At 43.9% G+C, this 17,681-nt stretch overlaps 1 protein-coding gene across 7 annotated transcripts in view; it reads right to left on the bottom strand.

The window, feature by feature from the left end:
- Window positions 1-2,809: 2,809 nt before the first annotated feature.
- Window positions 2,810-17,681, bottom strand: part of PALM2AKAP2 (PALM2 and AKAP2 fusion) — a 227,536-nt gene continuing 212,664 nt past the window's right edge. For 6 of the 7 annotated variants that reach the window (XM_032981577.2, XM_042788051.1, XM_042788052.1 and 3 more), the window contains 3 exons: window positions 16,405-16,583; window positions 12,983-13,021; window positions 2,810-6,527 (listed from right to left, as the gene is read on the bottom strand). In XM_032981577.2, coding sequence (XP_032837468.1) covers window positions 6,435-6,527; window positions 12,983-13,021; window positions 16,405-16,583 — 311 coding nt within the window. In that variant the 3' untranslated portion in view covers window positions 2,810-6,434. The remainder of the gene's footprint in view (window positions 6,528-12,982; window positions 13,022-16,404; window positions 16,584-17,681) is intronic. The other variant, XM_042788050.1, reaches the window with a different exon arrangement.

Below are 17,681 nucleotides of genomic sequence, written 5' to 3'. Positions count from 1 at the left end.
CCCAGGGAACTAGGTGTACATGCAAAGCACAGCAGTGTTTTCTGGTGTCCCCCTAGTCTCAACTAACACTTGCCAGGAAGCTTGTGAGACGTGCCATGGCTCTCTTCCTGATCCTTTGCTGATCCCAAGAAGGCTGGCTGAGTTAGTAACACCAGTGCCGTTGTAGTGGGATTGGCACTGATAGGTCCCTGAGGCTCATGCATCAGTCAGCAGGTCCACCCCAGGCATTGACTGCTCCCAGAATTTGGCTTCCAGGGGACATCATTGGAAATGAAGATCTTCCCATGGCCAGTACAAACCACCCTCCAGATGTCACTGCTGCCGCACAAATCCCCACTGTGCAATCCTTCCTGTGCAGTTTGTGGTAACAGAGCATGTGATAAAGTAGATTTGCACACTTTTTTCTTCCTTCATTGATTTTTTTTTTGCTGCTACTGCTACACTCTGGAACAAGGCCCGAAACATTTCCAGCTCCTGGTGGAACACCGCCCTGAATTCGCTGCAGAGATGACACATGCCTGTGACTGAGCAGAAGCTCACACACTGGCACTGCATTTAGTGCTTACTGTAAAAGCTTTCTTCCTGGAGACGCCATCAATAAAGCAGTGAGTTAAGTTGCCAATTAATCAGGGCTCAGCCAGAGCTGGCAGCAGACCCTGAGATGTGGATGGCATTTGGGGGTTTTTCTGCTGCTGCTTGGTTTTGCTTTGTGTTTTGTTTTGTTTTGTTTTGTTTTTGTTTTGTTTTGTTTGTTTGTTGTTGTTGTTTTGTTTGTTTGTTTTTTGTTTTGGTTTGGTTTGGTTTTTTTGGTTTGTTTTTTTTCCTTCTGTTTTTTTTTTTTTTTTTTTTTTTTTTTTGTTGTTTTGGTTTTTTTGTTGCTGTTTTTGCTTGTTAGTTCATTTTAGTTTTTTTGGTTTGTGTTTTTCACCCCTGTGCTATTGCTGATGTGACAGGATAGCCCCTGCTCCTTGGTCTTACATGATATGAAACACTGGGATGCTGTTCAGTCTTTAATCTGGGGAGGAGTGCCCATCTTAGTCAATTCAATAAATGGAACATAATCAAGTCACCTTTAGTGCTCATGTCCATGCTAATATTTGTAGCTCTGGTCCTGCCTAGCCCTGTCTCATCCCTGCAACAGCTTGTGGTCCTCTGACTTGGCTTCCTTACACTACAAACCCTGTTTGTGGTTTGTTTTTTTTTTAAATCTTCTGTTCCCACTCACAACAGAAAACACTGTACCAAATGCCCTCCCTCCTTTGAAAGCAGTTTATTCAAACCTGCCTTTGCAGAGATCCTTTGCCTCTCCATTTTCTTCCCCATTGTGCAGAGGCCTCTTAAGGCTACCTACAACCATTAGAGGCACAGTATCCTCACCTTATATGGGACTATGCCAGAAATGATGGATAAAATGGGTCTTTTATAATCCTTTACTAACTATATAGGATAAGTAGTGGGATAATTACATGGGATAAATAGTGGGACAAGTATATGAGATAAACTGGCTCTTTTACAGTCCTTAACCTTATATGGGACTATATGAGAAATGATGGATTGTCTTCTGTAGTCCTTAACTTCTCTGTAAAATACTCCAATGCTTGATACATACCAGGCATTTCAGATGTCCTAAGTGTGCATTATTAAACAAATACCAACAACCGGTAACAGCAGCACACATCACAAAAATTCCTGAGCTGCTGCCACCCACTGGCGTCATTGCCTTAGTTTTGCAATGACTAAACGCTCCCCGGCAAACATCTAGTTTCCACTTTTACTTCTTATAAAACCCAAAGGGGAGGTGTAGAAGGAGTTCCCTTTCCCACTGTATGCCAGTAAGTCCAATACATTACCTGTCTTAGCACAAAGCAAGGAAAGGCAAAGGAAGACAGAAAGTCACCTCTGTATTGAAAAGACAACCACCTCTTTTTCTTTATAGAGACCAGAATTGGTGGATCAATTTTCAGGCTTGATTTCCAACCCATTTTCTCACTTCCAGCAGTATTTACTAACTGGAAAGGAAATCCACATCTGACTTTTCTTCCTAGGCATTTCTGATATTGAGTGCACAAGGGAGAGGAGGGATAGTGTTACAGTGAGCAGACTGAATTGCTGTTTGGCCTCAGCCAGCTCCCACCAAAATAACCAGTGTCTTCTGCCTCCTTCTGTGGGCTGTGGAGCAGGGTTATAATTAAACGCCTTGTATTCCTGGCACAGGGAAGGACAGAGGATGGGGTGAATCTGCCCAGCTCCCAACCAGTCCCTGCACCAGGTCTGCAGCTGCCATGCACCCACTGCTCCCGCAACTTTCAGCTCTTGCAGGCAAATGTGATGGCAGCTTCCAAGCAGGGGCGAGGGATGGTGTCTCTCCCGATCTAGCTGACCTTAAAAAGGGGGCAAGGGGCTGCAGCAATGGGTGAGAAGCTGGTTGCTGTGGCTGGGCATGTGAGAAATGGATGCCTGGCTGAAATGACATGCTTTGCCATGGGGGATGGCAGGGGCCCTGCAGGTGTGAAGGAAGCAAAGGTAAGAAAGCTCGTGCAAATAATCACGAAGCAGATCTGGCCTCTGCAGTCCTCCCCAAGCACGTTAATGGGGAAGAAATACTCAGGGATGCTGTTGTATCTGCAGCTGACACCAGTGGAGAAAAAGAGTTCCTTCCTGCCTCTAGACAAAAAAACAGAAGTACAGTCAAGAATGGAGGGAAGAGACCAACAGGCTGCCTGGGGAGCGTGGGACACTAGCTGCTCTTCCAGACAGGTGCTGCTTGCGGAGGTACACCTTCCTGCAAGAACGTGAAGAAATGGACAGCTTTATAGAAACACAACACAGGTTTCTGTTTTAATGAGAAAATAATTATATACTTGCATTGTAGGCCTCACAGTCACTATAAAACAGAAGCAGGATAACATTTAAGTGGTTAACATACAGAAAGCCAGGTATTGTTGAAACTGGTTGATAAGTCATGACAAGGATGCCGCCTTTTGGTTGCCAAACATGTCAATGCTACTGTATTTTCCTTCAGATAATGTCAGTATGGAGCAAGATGAAGCCCAAACTGGCAGCTTTTAAAATTGTTCAGAAAACCTGCACTGTAACCCCAAACTGATTATAATCACAAATGCTAATGCTTAACTATTTCTCAATACACAATTTCATAAAAACCAGTCTTTGCCACGGGAAAGGATCTGAGCATTTCTTTTGTGGAGACAAAGTTAACTCTGCAATAGTGCTCTTGTTGCATTTGATATAGTTATATATAGATAGATATGTATTACTGGCGTATACTTATAAACACCTAAGCTTGGTAGCATGCAAATGAAATAACAGAGGCAAGTAAACTGCATTGCACTCGTGTTACCACAGCACTAGATGTGTGCTGCTGACTACGAGTGTCCATAATTTCTGGAAGAGAAAAACTTAGCTGGGTGGAAAGTTCGACTGTCCTGGACTGATACATGTAAGTACTTTTGCCACGGGGTCTGAAAGCTAGTATTTCTAGCACAGAGGACTCATACTTGGCCTCTCCCCACCACCACATCCCCTTTCTAGGGGAATAATTTAATTTTCACTTCAAAGACTGAGGACTGGGTGTGGTGGTAGAGGCGGATGTGGCAAAGCACAAAAAGATGTCTTATGATGGGTAATTGATGTCACTGGCTTCCAGTGAGAGAGCAGGCAGAAAAAACAGGCCTCCAGCTTAAAGAAAATAAAGATGCAGGTTCCTGGGAAAGGCAGGTGAGGGCTGCGCTGGTTTCAGGTAGCAAATATTGTGAGGAACTCTGAAAAGCATTGTTTGGTGCAAGGCCACCTCACCGTAAGTGCAGGGGTCATGTCCTCTGCTCAGGAAACCCTTTTTTCCCAGTCTCACTTAAGCTCTCCCCATGGTAGAGGGAGCCAGGACTCCTCTTGGTACGGATGCACAGAGCTCCCAGATGTGGCTACGTGATGTATGGTCTCACCAGAGCGCTGCATTGGTGGCACTGCTTTTCCTACAGTCTTACGGTAACGACCCGCTAGCAGATGTGAATCACAGCTCACTGTCAACTGCCACGTCTGAACAACAGGTCCCCTTCATTAGGTATGCAGTTCCTTCAGAGGCATGGTGCCTCTCCATGCACCTGGGTTTAGAGCGCATCCTTGAGATAAGCTCGCTGCCCTTATCACAGTGAACACTCAGTTCAGCAGGGTTTTCTTCTGCTCAATAGCACTTAGGGAGGCAACTGGCAGAACTGAGTTAGCAGGTATGTATGAGCGTATTTGCCACAATTCCCTGAAAATAAGCCTAAAAATTTTAGTGTCCCTGGACAGAAATTGCATGCTGGAGGAACTGAAGAGGGAGGGATAATTTGGTTGCCAGCTCTGTGTTCAAGAAAAGCACCAGAAGTATGTTCACAGTATCAGTACTCATTTTAAATGAGCTCACTGCTTGAGGATAGAACAGCACAGCAGGTCATGAAACCAAGGAAAGGCTTAAGGGAGGACCAGTATCCTGGCTGATGAATTTTTAAAAAGATGTCAAAATAAAAATTGTTTACAAAAAAGATGCTGTATTATATAGAAAAAAGCTCAGTGTCTTTTTTTCTGCCATCTCCCAAACTTGTTGCTTTCTAGTCCAGAAATTATGGTTCCCAGTTGTAAAATATTCCTATTGTATTGTTTGTGTGAAAAGAAAGAGTAAACCCGCAGCCTCTATACTACATACAAATACAAAGCACAAGAATAAATACCACATTTCTTTTCCTAATTGTCATCTTACGAAACTGGTCGATACTTTGCAATTGTGACTCATGCAAATACCATGTTGGGTCAAATTTTAATATCACAAATACTGCATTAACTCAGTGCCTTGTTTTTATATCCCCTTTCAGAAAAAAAAAAAAAAAAAAAAAAAAAGAAAAGAAATTAGCACTCACCCCTATAGCTGGTAAACAGCTTTGGAGAAAATAATCAGTATACGCACTGCCATACACTTTCTGGTATGCCAGCCCCATGCACACACCCACACACACATGCACACACGCACGCACGCACACACACACACAGATCCACACTAATCCTTCACTGATGATCCCAAGCCTAAGCAATAACTAAAGGCTCTATGGTTTGCTTGTAGCACTGAAAACACTGGCTGAACGGCAAAAAATAATGTTTTCTTCCCTTGTCTGCTCTTCCTTGCTCGCTCCTTCCAACTCATTATGCTCCTTAGCTTTTTTGTTGCCTGGAAATGTGAAGACTTCCACAAAGCACTCTACTTCAAAGGCTTTTTAATGTTGTATAAATATAGTTGAAGACATAACTTTCTTCTTTATTTCATACCTCTTTCTAGGCCAGGGTCTGGCTTAGTTCAATTATTGCCTCATTTAAAAATTAAATGTACTTTATTTGTATCCATTTCCCACTACCTTTCTACTTCAAATTATCCATCTTCATAGATTTTACACATATGCCATTCTTTTCCCTCCCCATCAAAAAATACAGATGATCTAAATACAGATTTTCTATTTAGAAACTTTGTTACGTAAATATGCTCTGAGAACCTGGAGCTCAGGTGATATTGCAAGCATATAGGATCCTAAAGCTAAGGTAATCCATTTGGCTTAGCTCTCATCCCCATCTATTCCACTCCTAAATTGTGATGGCTTGTGTTTGCAACACAAGGACTGTTTTACTGAGTCTACTGGATTGTACATTTGCGATAACTGCCTGTTTTTCGTTTTGTTTTGCCTTTTAAACAGATAAATTACTAGAAAGGGGAGCAGAACCCACCCTCCCAAAAAGCCACCCCAACCCCAACCCCAACCTTTCAGTCCCCTCAAAGGAACAGCAACAGAGGGCAAGACCGTTGTGTTTTGTGGCTGGGTGAGAGTACGTCGAAGTACCGCCGACGGCCTCAGTGCAGCGGCTGTGGGAGGTGAAGGGACTGCAGGGTCCGACGGGAGCTGCTGGGGGGACGGTGACCCCGGGGGCAAGGCAGGGCTGTCAGTTCGGTCAGCGGGAAGCACGAGCGTGAGCCCTGGCCGCAGGATCCTCCTCGCCGACCTCCCGCCAGGCACCTGCAGCCTCTCCGGTCCGTGGGGACAACAACCCCCTCGTCCCACCCCCCCAAGGGCTCCCACCCCCTGCACACTCCCCTTTGCATTATTTCAGAGGGGGGATGGAGGGAATCAGAAGGGGGTATTTCCTAGGTGGGTTTTTCCTGTTGTTTTAGGATTGCCAGGAGTTGGATCATTTCTGTGTCTATGTGCATCATTGAGTTTGTTGTGTGTTTAATAAATATTGGACTAAAATGCTGCTGCTTTTGTGGTGTTTCTGTTTTTTTTTTTTTTTTTTTTTGTTTTGTTTTGTTTTGTTTTTAAATTCCTTTCTCTTTTTTTTTTTTTTTTTTTTTTTTTGGTTTCCGAGTGTCTGGTTGCTGTCTTCACGCTGCCGCGTGGTTATTCGTCCTCCTCCCGGTTGGCATAAATGCCGGCTTCCCAACGCAGCGCCAGAGCACTCTTTCTGCGGTTCACCCTGGTCGCCTCAAGGACCTGGTCAGGAGAGAAAGGGAAAACATCATGTCACTCAGCTGCCTGTGGCCCCCGTGCTGGGGTGCCCAGCACCGTGCACCCGAGCAGGCAGGGACCAACCAGGCCAGCCCTTCCCACCGGGCTCCCAGTGCCGCACCTCGTGCAAACTGGGAGGATTCATGCGATGAAGCACTTGCTGATGTGAAGGGTGGGGGCGGGGTGGGGGTGGGGGGGAATGGCACACAAGAGCAAAGCCACACCACAGGAGGACAGAAGTGGTGGGAGTTGTCTGGCAGCATGAAGCTCGCTTCAGGGGAGCCCCAGCTGCCCCTTCCCCGTCCCTGGCTGGGGAAAGCAGGGGACAGGGTCTTGGTCCTCTCCCCGGAGGCAGCTGCGCACCTTCGGTACCAGGAGCCAGCAACCACCCGACAGCTTTGTCCAGAGGCTGCTTTGGAGCTGCAAGTGCAACCTGGAAAGCAGTCTGCTACTTATTTCAGCACATCACCCCCGCAGGCAGAACTAGGCAGCCCACCCCACACTGCCTCTGTGGTCTTTGGCTATGGGAGAGCCTACGTGCACTGTGATCAAAGTGCTCTTGGAGTGAGAAATCACTGTGTACATATGGGAAGGAGATTTACACGAGGAGGACCCGTAGAATCTGGTATAAGATGGGCCCTGATACATTCATGTATTTTTCATACACACAGTCACAAACATATATGCATACCTATAAAAATACACACGCTGTGTATGTATTATACATATGCACACACATACACACACATAAACAATTAACTAGAAAATAAACAGTTTTAATATGTGTTCTAACAAAGTTAAAAAAAAAAAATCATACAAAACCGAAAGGTGTTATTGTGATGTGCATCTGATGTACTACTTGGAAAATAATGTATGGCAGTGGGTGTTCTCCTCCCAGCAAAATGAGACATAAAGGGGTTCAGGGCCTTCTCAATGAAGCACATGGCAATGTTATTTTCTGACTGACATAGAATAACAGCTCTGTGATTAAACCAGGAAGCTGCCAACATCCACTTCCCTCAATGTGGTTTAAACCAGCCCTCCCAGAGAAGTAAACTTTTGAAATGTTTAAACAGACAGTTAAAAAACCAAAAATTGTAAAGAAAAACCCCAACAAATACATGACTGTTCACTGAAACAATGCTTGCCATCCCTGGTCCCTAATGCCTCCTGCAAGCTGCTCTGAACACTCAATGACTGCAGAACAGTATCTGGCCTTTTGAGAAAGGATGATACTATTTTATTCTTCTGTGCAGAAAGTCATATATGCAGTGAGGACTTAAGCCTTAACAGGAATAAAAGTAACAAACTTAAGACTAAAGAAACTCTTCGTTCAGCTTGTGACAAGCTGTGGTTGGAAGAGTACACAGGTACTAGGGGCTCCTGTACAGGCAACATCAGGAGATTGGCTCTGAACTGTTAGCTGAAATTACAGGCTGTAACTTTGCTTATGGGAATGAGAACACATTTCTGCATTTATGCTAAGACCCAGACCTCCATTCAGGTGGATGACAGTAGGGTGGAGTTTCGCCAGCTTTATTATTTCTTTGCCTTCCTAGTTTCTTTTTGACTATCACTATGACCAAGCCAAAGAACTAAAGGCAAAATCCGGCCAAAAGAGGTGATTTTAAGCTACAGCTCCATCTGCTTCCTGGCACTGACTAGTGCTACAAAAACTGGTCCAGGTCTACCGGAGTGATATTTTTTTTCTGAAATTTTGCCTGGAATCATGCCTCCTCTTTTTGCAGAGCAAGGGACCAGAGCAGTTTCTGTTTTACCCAGTAGAGGGCAAATGTGCTCACAAACCTAATAATTCATAAAAAAAAAAAAAAAAAAAAATTGAAATCAGTAAAAAAATTCCCTCTGAGACATCAGCCTGTACGTAGTGTACTGCAGCTACTCCTACTGCAGAGATGAGGACCACTGGTTTAAACTACATGTCTTGGATTCTGAGTGCATGAACCAGGTAAAGAAAACCCAAACCGAATAATGGAGAAGCAAAACTCGGACTGGATATCAGGGCATCATCTTACTATCTTCTCAGAATAAGAAGACTAAGAAGCAGTGGTTGCTCCAAGGTTAGCAATGAAGACAGAAAAAGCCCCCATGGGATTCTTTTTTTTTTTTTTTTTTGGATGGCAACAAATACTGCTAGACAGGAGACTATCAAGACCAGTATGGGAGAACAACTAAATAAAACACAGAAGGTTACTGTTCTCCCACTGGATATTGAAATTTACATGAGAAAACAGCAAATTCAGCATGTATTTCAAACCAAAATTGCCACTGTCACAGAGTAGTGGTATATTTAAATAGGTCTGCTGAATTTGGCCTGTAGATTTATGACAGCTGAAAATAAAGTGGATTTTACATAATTTACAACAGTTCCCAGCTAGTGTCTTCCTTGCTGGAAATCAGAATGTGATGGTCTCTGGTGATGGCTTGCAACAGTCAGGACTCTTAAACTTTGAAGCCTTCTGCTTTAGATCAGTCAGTTTGTCTGTTTTAAAAGATGGCAAAGGCGTTTCTTCCATTTAACCTGTCTGCAGACATGCTCAAAAGCTTGTCTACTTCTGCAAACATTGTTGGTTGCTCCAAGAAACACAGTTCCCAGAATTATATCAGAGATACCATGAGGGCACTGAACATGGACTTCACCTTTGCAGGAAAACAAGTACTGATGCCTGGCTTAGTATTAATAAACAAGCCATTTAAATAGTAGAGCATATACTAATAAGCTAAAGGTCCCTTTGAATAGTTACTCCAGAATTATTCTTTTAGTCTACTGAGAAGAGTGTTTGACCTAAAATAACTGTCATTTTTACTCAGCTGTGTCAGTTTTACACCCACTAGAGGAAACAATGGGGTAATTATAGCATGCAACTGAAATGACTGAGTGGAGAATTGGGACTTCTCAATGGACCATTGAATTCACAACCCAGGAAGCCCTCGCCTAAAATAGCAAATGATCTCCATTTAAAAATATTCTTGGCAGATACCAGGTCTGTCTGCAGACCCATCACGAGCCCAGCACCCAGAGGCTCACCACAGCAGGTCACAGGAAGGAAAGTGTTATGCTTTTGTTGCTACGCCTGTTTTGGTGGTCATTTTGGCCATGTTACAAAATGCTACCTTAACGCTTCGTAAGTGTCCTCCCTGATGATGCCCCATGTCAGCTCAGTGGGTGCAGGCAGGGTGACCCAGGCAGGGCCAGGCTGAGTGCTCAGGATGGCCTAAGGCAGTCAGGCTCATTACTGCACGAAGATGTATATCAAAAATCAGAAAGATCACGAAGCAGACAGTTCACTCAAGCTTACGCTGAAGAACTTGAGCTGGCTACCTCCTAATGGTAAGAACATGTCAGTGGGAAAAGCAATGTTATATAAAATTGCTCTTATTTGGGAGAGGTGATTGGACTACTAGCTGCCATAGAAGAGGAAGAATTTGGAGAGCAGAAGTAGGTGTGAGTGAAAGACAAATCTTTCAAGATATGCAGGGCTGTTAAAACCACTCTTTACCTCTCTTTGCAAAAAATTGCTGTGTGGATCTTGTGGCTGCAGCTCTGGAGTTTCACTAAGAATTGCAGGGTGCTCTTTCCTGACAGATTTAATTTATTTTTGAGGATTTTGGAAAAAAAAAAAGAAAAAAAAGATCGACACAGCTACCACTGTCAGGTGTAAGATTAATTTAGCTTTCCATCCTAGAGATGGAGACCAACCTGCCCTGAGTTTCCCTCCAATAGATGTAATAATAACTGCTCTCTTACTGGCAACAGGAGAATAAAAAACAAAATACAGATATGCTTTAGTCCAAGCATATTTGTCCCTTCCACTGAAGCAAAATGATTTTTCTGGAGCTTAATATTTCTCTTGTTCTTCCCAGCTGGACCTGGAAGAACTAAAAGCAACAAAAACAGAAAATGCAAAGGTCTGGTTGTCTAAAATCTACCAGTACCACGCAGGAAAGTCACTGTGCAAGACACCTCCATGGAGCACAATGTGCATAAAGAGACAAAAGCATAACAGCAGGAAACGGGCTGTCTGCTCCTGCATACGTGAATGTTCCTGCTGAGAAATTACAAACTAAATGTTTTAACGTAAAACTGGAACTACTGTGGGACAAAGAACATCTGTTCCTCTAGTATGAAGGTATTTCTTCACTGTACCTACTTAATGCTATTCCCTGAATACACCAGACCTCTAGTCAGCACAGTGAGGAGTTGCATATCTGAGATAAAAATTTGTTTATCTCAAACAAGACAGTATTATATATTGGTCAGCATTAAAACATAAACCGTGTGCCCTCTGCCATCAAATCCAGCATGTTGGTTTTCTGTTTTGTAATACAAAAATTTTCAGCAGTAGCCTTTAATGCTGAATAAATGTCACCTTACTGCTGTATCTCCTACAGTATGACTGATATTAAGCAGACTCATGACAATGTCCTGTCAATTTGAAGATATAGTTGTATGGACAAAAGCAGAAGATTTCAAGGATAAAACTGACCTATGTATGTGCAGGTACCTAGTTATCTGCTGTATCTTTAAAACAGCAGACAGATTTGTTTTAACATAGGCTGCAGGAATTTGGAGGTTATAAAACCATGAAGCAGCCTGTGGTTTGGTACATGTAGCTTAACTGCAGCAGTTACTGTCCCTTGCTGGGGGCTTGCTGCTTATTGGAGCAGAGCCATCAAGCTGTTGGTGTGGAAGCCCCTGCTCCCAGCTGGTGAAAGCACAGCCGGGTCAGCTCCAGCACTGCCAATGATGATTAAATTCACCCACAATTAAATGCCACCTGCTTGCACTGGAGCAGATTACGGAGGGCTCTGGTCAACAGGAGACATAGCTCAGCTGTGGGGTCAGTAGAAAGTAGGGAGGCATCATGCCCTGAGTCTTGCTGTTCCTTATGAAACAACTGCCCATCTTCAGCTAAAGACATCCAGTGAGAACCAAACGGTTTCTTCAGGCAGGGGCTTAACACTGGGGATTAGCCAAGTGGCATACTTTCACCTGCATACACAATCACTATCCTACAGCCTTTTTCATCTCTACCCTATTTCCCATCCATGCACACTAATTTACAGGTCATTACTCCTTGTGTCATTATCATTTTACAAGGCAGACACGCAACCCTTCTCAGCAGAAGGCCAAGGGCTGGGCATGTAAAATCTACACCTGTGCTTCTGCCTCTCACACGACATCAAACCCTCTAATCACTACTTACTGTTCATAAATCATAACTCAGATTATTGTGCAGATATTACGGGGGGAGAAGAGGCCCAATCTGTGTTTAAAACTGGGTCTTTGAAAGCACACTGCTCTTATACTAATTAACTCTCTATAAATACTCTACACAAAGATAAATCACTGGTTTGTATCAGCAAGATAAAACACACACTAAATTATTTAATGAATAGGAAATGGCACAGACTTGACTTTGCTTTACTCTCTAAGAAAGAAAATATTCATATACTTGTCTTGAGGTAGCTGATGTGGTAAAATATGTTATGGAATAGGGAAATAGTGAAAGGTTCATGTTTATAAAAAAATGCTGATGATGGACAAATGAATGTCAGTCATAACCATAATCTGTTTGTGTCTCTTAAAGTTCAGATTTGCACATATGTCTGCACAGAAAATTATAGGCAATTGAAATGTCCACATTATTGAGTACCTTGTTCTTAACAAACTTTGCAAAAGTGTAGTTGGTATCAACTCTCTGGTCTTAATATTGTTGCCTTTGGCAGAGTCCAGCTTTGTAGAGCTAAGGACTGTGCAAGTTATTGCCTTGCTAAAATACCAAATGTCACTGTAAACACCCTTACTTAAGCAGGTCTGCGTTTCTTCCACTCTGAGACCAACAGTGATGCTAAGCTGTGGGACTGTGATCAGTCATCACATCACAACAGACAGGGACAAGGACAGGTTCACAAAATTCACCAGACTGAGGCCATGTGCTTGGATCTGACTCTCTTCTTCTGCAGATGAAAGGTTGGTATGCAGATTCTTTACAAAATACTAGAGATTTTGATAGTGCTAAATACATTGCAATCAGAGAAAAAGAAAGGCCACAGCAGTTTCACTCAGTATGTGAGGATGCTTGGATCCCAGGTTTAGCTTTGCCAACTAAATAGCATCAGGGATTAAGGAGTTCTCATTTCACACCTCAGGAATGCTCCAGTCCTGGGCAACAGCTCCCATCCCTTTAATTACAACCCCTCCCATGCCAGAAATTGTAACTGGAATCCAAGGGTTAGAAAACCAGACATACAAATATTTGTTGATGAGAGATACAAGGGAATATCCCCCACACACATTTGCATCCTGGTTTTGATATAAAACAGCACTGGCACACAGTATGAAAATGCAAACTTCAATAACATGCACTTGGAATCACCATGCAAGAGGAAGCAAAAATAAATAAGCAGTTGAAAAGTACCTCAGAAGTAACCTTTCTAGACAGTAATTTACAGATGTACTGGTAGAAAGGGAAAAGACCAGCATTAGTACATTGAACAAGCATGTTATCACTAGGAAACAAGAACAAAATAAAGAAACTGCAAGAACTGGCACATCCCAGAGTGTGAGATTTCAAGCAACTTGGTGTCATTAAAAAAAAAAAAAATAAAAAAAATTAGTCAGTTTGATGGTTTTTTAAATGACATTGCTTGGCCAGTCTCAGTCTTGTTTACCATCAGTGCTTGACCTGTTTTCTTGGTGCTGTTTTTTCTCTTTTTCTCACCTGTTGAAACCTCTATAGTAACACATCCTCTTTGGAAGAAACTGCCCCCTTGCCTGAGCAGTGAAGCTCTTCCAAGAGCAGATGTGCTTGATTTGCCCTGTTTCTGAAAGGCAAAACCTGCAAGCCCCGGCCAGCGCAGCCGCGGTGTAGCCGGACATAGAACAGAAGGTGGTGACGTTTGAAGGAAAGACAGGGTAGATGTTCTACTGAAACCACCCTTCTGCCTTTTGGTGTATCTTTTGTAGGGAAAACCAGAAAGTCTATACATGAGCACTGATGGTGCGCTCGGCATATGAGGGGGAGTTTCCATGGACATCAAACCTCTCCACAGTCCCACTCGGGAGACCGTGGCTGCTGCCCCTGCCCCTGCAGCAGCGCTGGCCCAGTTCAGCCTCGGGTGCCACAGCCCTCTGACTGCTCCCAGTACCCAAGGAAGTCTCTGGTTCCCCTCACTTACAAAAAGCAATGATGAGTCACGTTCAGCTCTCAGGACTTAACGCTCCAAGTGGCAGCTGCCTGTCTGGTTGTCAGTTATGCTCCTTGCCCTGCTCTATTTCATATATGCTTAAGAACAGGCCAGTGATGTGCTCTTTTGTTTCGTTAGTTACAGAAATCTTTTTTCCTGAGCTCGTGGGTCAATGTCCTCTGCTGACAAATCAAAGCTATTGTTTAAATAATTTTTGCTTAGCCTGGCATGTAAAATATTAGATCAAACTAACCGTGGTACAAGTGCAGCACTTCTTATTTGAATTATCTTTCCCCTGTCAGTGGTGGGAGTTGTTTACAAAAGGAAAGTGAAAAAAGGAAGGGAAGAGAAACAAAACACTCCTGCTGATCCAAGGTAGCTCTCCCTGGGATCTGCAGGACACTGCCCTCTAATAGGATTTCGGGTAGGCAGCAGCAAGAATGTAAATCTTGTTTGGCTCTATGCAATGGGCTTACAGAAGAGGAGACTGACAACAAAATGCAACACTGTGGGACTTCGATGTGCGCTGTGGCTCTGTAAATTCACTGCAGCCCTGACAATTTGTCCCAGAAAAATATCCATCCCACAAGTTGTCTGACCAGCACCAATGCTCTGGCAGTGCTCTTTGGGTGGTGAGCACCTGGGCAGCTTTAGCAGGAGCAGACCGCTGAGCTGGCACCCAGAGCACACCTCTCTGGTCAGATGCTGCCCAGGCCAGGTCAGGACATCAGAGCTCACTTCAAACTGCAGGAGAGACCAAGCAGTCCTGGCCAGCCTGCTTTCTAGAGGGCACATGTGCAGCTCTGCAAGCACCTGCGGAGTTGTACTCAGATAAGGTGAGCAGAGGTAGTTAGGTCTAATGTCATCGTACATGTTTTTTGTGTGCTCCAGCGTGTGTGACAAATGGCATGTGACCATCAGAGCTGTGGGAGATTTCAGCCACAAGCCAATGCTTCATGGGCTGGGCAAGGCACCTTCGCTCTTCACAGGGGTGGAGGAAAAATGCAGGGTGAGTACCAGCTGAGTGTCAACTCTTTAACAGAGCAGCTTCTCCACCGTGCCAAGTTTTCAAGCCACCAGACTGACAAAGACTCACTGTGGGACTCCAGAGGATCAGTTCGGGTTTGCATGTCAGGAGTTTTATGCCCCTCTATTTTTAAAGTTCCTCCCAGCTTCTACAAAGGGTGTAAAAGCTTGACACGTCTCCTGCAAACCTCTGAGCACCCTTCAGGGAAAGAGATCCTCTGGGGAGATGCCAGAAAACAGCACTCACTGGAGCAGGCGGAGCCACCCCATTTCACTGGGTGCTTTGGGGTGGGAGGGGAAACCAGGGCTCCTTCCCAAGACACGGCCCCAAGATGCCGCTGCCAGAACAAGGCACGCTCCTGTGCATGAGCTGGCTTCCTACGTGGCAGCAGGAGCATGGTGGATGTTGAGATCGTTTCTTTCAATGCCTTCAGTGGAAGAGGGACCAGAAAGGTTCTGGTGTGCACTGGAAATCAATCTGTTTACATTTTGAGTCAGCTCTCCTACTATGTTTTAGTTAACCAGCAGAAATGCAACAGGACCTCTCCATATCGCATTCCTTCTGATTTTAAGTATTTTATGCTACTGTGCAATATTTACCAGTAATGATTAAAAGCTGCCAGACCAGTGGAGTATTCGTTACAAACCTTCGCTTCTGTATACCTAATGAGACTCTACCTATAATGAAGGTTACTAGAAAGCAGCTTGTTTGGTGCATGAGCTCCTTGGCACTGGTGTCATCATTCTGACATCTCTGGAAAATGTCTGGAGGACTGCGGCTGCTTCGGGAAACACTGTGTCCTTTTAAGAATTTTTATATCGCATTTCTATCTCACTACCTTCTGCACTCATTGCCCACAGTAATAATGAGTCTGAATAAGAAATACCTCGTGATCTGCTGGAAACAGGTTGTATAACAGCTGCACGTGAATTTTGGTACTTCCAGCTATGAAATACATAGCTCTTCTTATTAGTGCCTCCAATAATGAAAACCTTAACTGGGTTAAACTCAACTACAGTAACGACTGAAATGAAGGCATTCATTTCACAAACTGAAATTCTGGCTGATTTTCTGTTTGCGTAGAAGAAAGACAACAAATCCAGTGGGAAACAGCATGCTGCCCACTGAAGGATCCAAGTTAATTTCTGAGACATTCCCAATCCAGTTCTGCAAGGAGTGGTTTCTGGGGAAGTTATCCACTTACACTGATTCCTGAGCACACAGAGATGGGACTTTGGGTGCCTACAAACACAGACATGAATACTTGTTTGATCCACAAAATTCAAAGGACCACTAAAATAACCCATTGGAGGGTCTTGGTGATATGTGTTTTAAAAGAGTCTGCCAATTCCAGGTACACCCAGTCCTTATTATTAATTAACTTAATTAAAATTAAATTTAATATGAGTTGCCTTTGATATTTGCAGTGACACTCTTTCTCTCCATTGGCTCTCACTCTTCCATTTCAAACACACTGGATCTTACAATGTGTTAAAATCCTTACACGTTTGCAAGGTGGTCTGAGCAGATTCTTGTGAAATAAATATTTTTGTTGTCTGAATGTTGGTTCCTGTGAGTCATGGTCTCTACTGCAGAGCAAAAAGTGAAAAGGAAAAGGGCACTTACACTGCTGTCATCCATCCTTTCTCGTCTCTTAGTTTTGTGTGTTTCATAATCTTCCATGAGGGTCTGCATCAGGTTCTTGGGTCGCTGGGCTCCCACAGGCTCCTCGGGTGGCAGGTCAGACTGTGAGATGGGGCCTTCTGTGGTGGGGGATGGAGGAGGCTTGATCTTCTCTATCTTTCCTGCAATGACATGAAAAGGAACGACCCTTTCTAAGCTGAACGACTCACAAGTTGTTTCCAAAAGATGACAGCTGGAGAAGCATTTTCAGCGGGGTTTAAATGAAGAAACAGTTTGGAATGAAGTCTATGAAAACATCTGGTAAATCAGGACAGTCATAAGCTTTTAAAACAACATTTCTCTTCCTGAAATCCACTACACTAAAACACTACAAAATCTTTTTACAAGACCTAGAAAAGTTATGAAATGATACAATGCAAATTTAACCCACCACTGTTGTTTACAGTAGTATCTGGCTGAATTATCCCTGTTCCCTCCTACAGGACACATTTCAGTTATGTGGAAATGTTTGTAAGACTCTGGAAAACTGCAAGATAAATTGTTTTCTGACTCAGACAATACAACGCACAGGATGCCACTGCTGTATGTCAGATGTCTAAAGAAGACATCTCATTAAGTGTTGCTGGCTTTTTCTCCCAGTGCTTTTTATCTGCTTTGTAAGAGAGATAGGCTGTGTGTCAGTCCCTGGTGCTACTCTTCTCTGTAGCTGATCCCTGCAAGTTGCAGAGGGTGCTCCTGGAGGGAGACCTGTGGTGGAGCAGGATGGGGTCTCTGTTCCACACACCCCTCATTCAGATAGGGCCCTTCAGTCTCCTGGAGGGAGGAAAGTCAGAGAGAAGTCAGGTTGCTCTCTGACTGAGCCCATTTCATCCAGGGGAGCCTGTTTTAAACAGTGACTCCGACTGAAGAGGTGGGTAAAAGGCAGGCCAGAGCAGGAAACTGCTGCAACGAGCTGTGGGAGAACTCAGAGGATGGACAACCCACATTTCTCCAGGGAGGACAGCCTGTGTTTCTCATCACCAGGCGCTGATCTGGGGTGAGCCACCCACCTTGTCCCAGTGGGAAGAATGAGGATGACAGGGTTGGGGAATAAGGGACAGGGGTCCTCAGCTAGGACAGGAGAAAGCAACGCTGAACCAAAATCAGGTTTCCTTTTCCATGGCACATCAGTTCTTTGAAACAAGATGGTTCAATGGATGCGAAAGAAAAAAAGATGAAAAGAAACCACCCCAAAACCCTTACAAATAAGTGAAGTCATC

This window comes from Tyto alba, unplaced genomic scaffold, assembly GCF_018691265.1.
Source record: "Tyto alba isolate M040663 unplaced genomic scaffold, T.alba_DEE_v4.0 Super-Scaffold_13, whole genome shotgun sequence".
NCBI lineage: Eukaryota > Metazoa > Chordata > Aves > Strigiformes > Tytonidae > Tyto > Tyto alba.
Note: the sequence above shows the minus strand (reverse complement) of the source record. Positions and strands in the feature narration are given on the sequence as shown.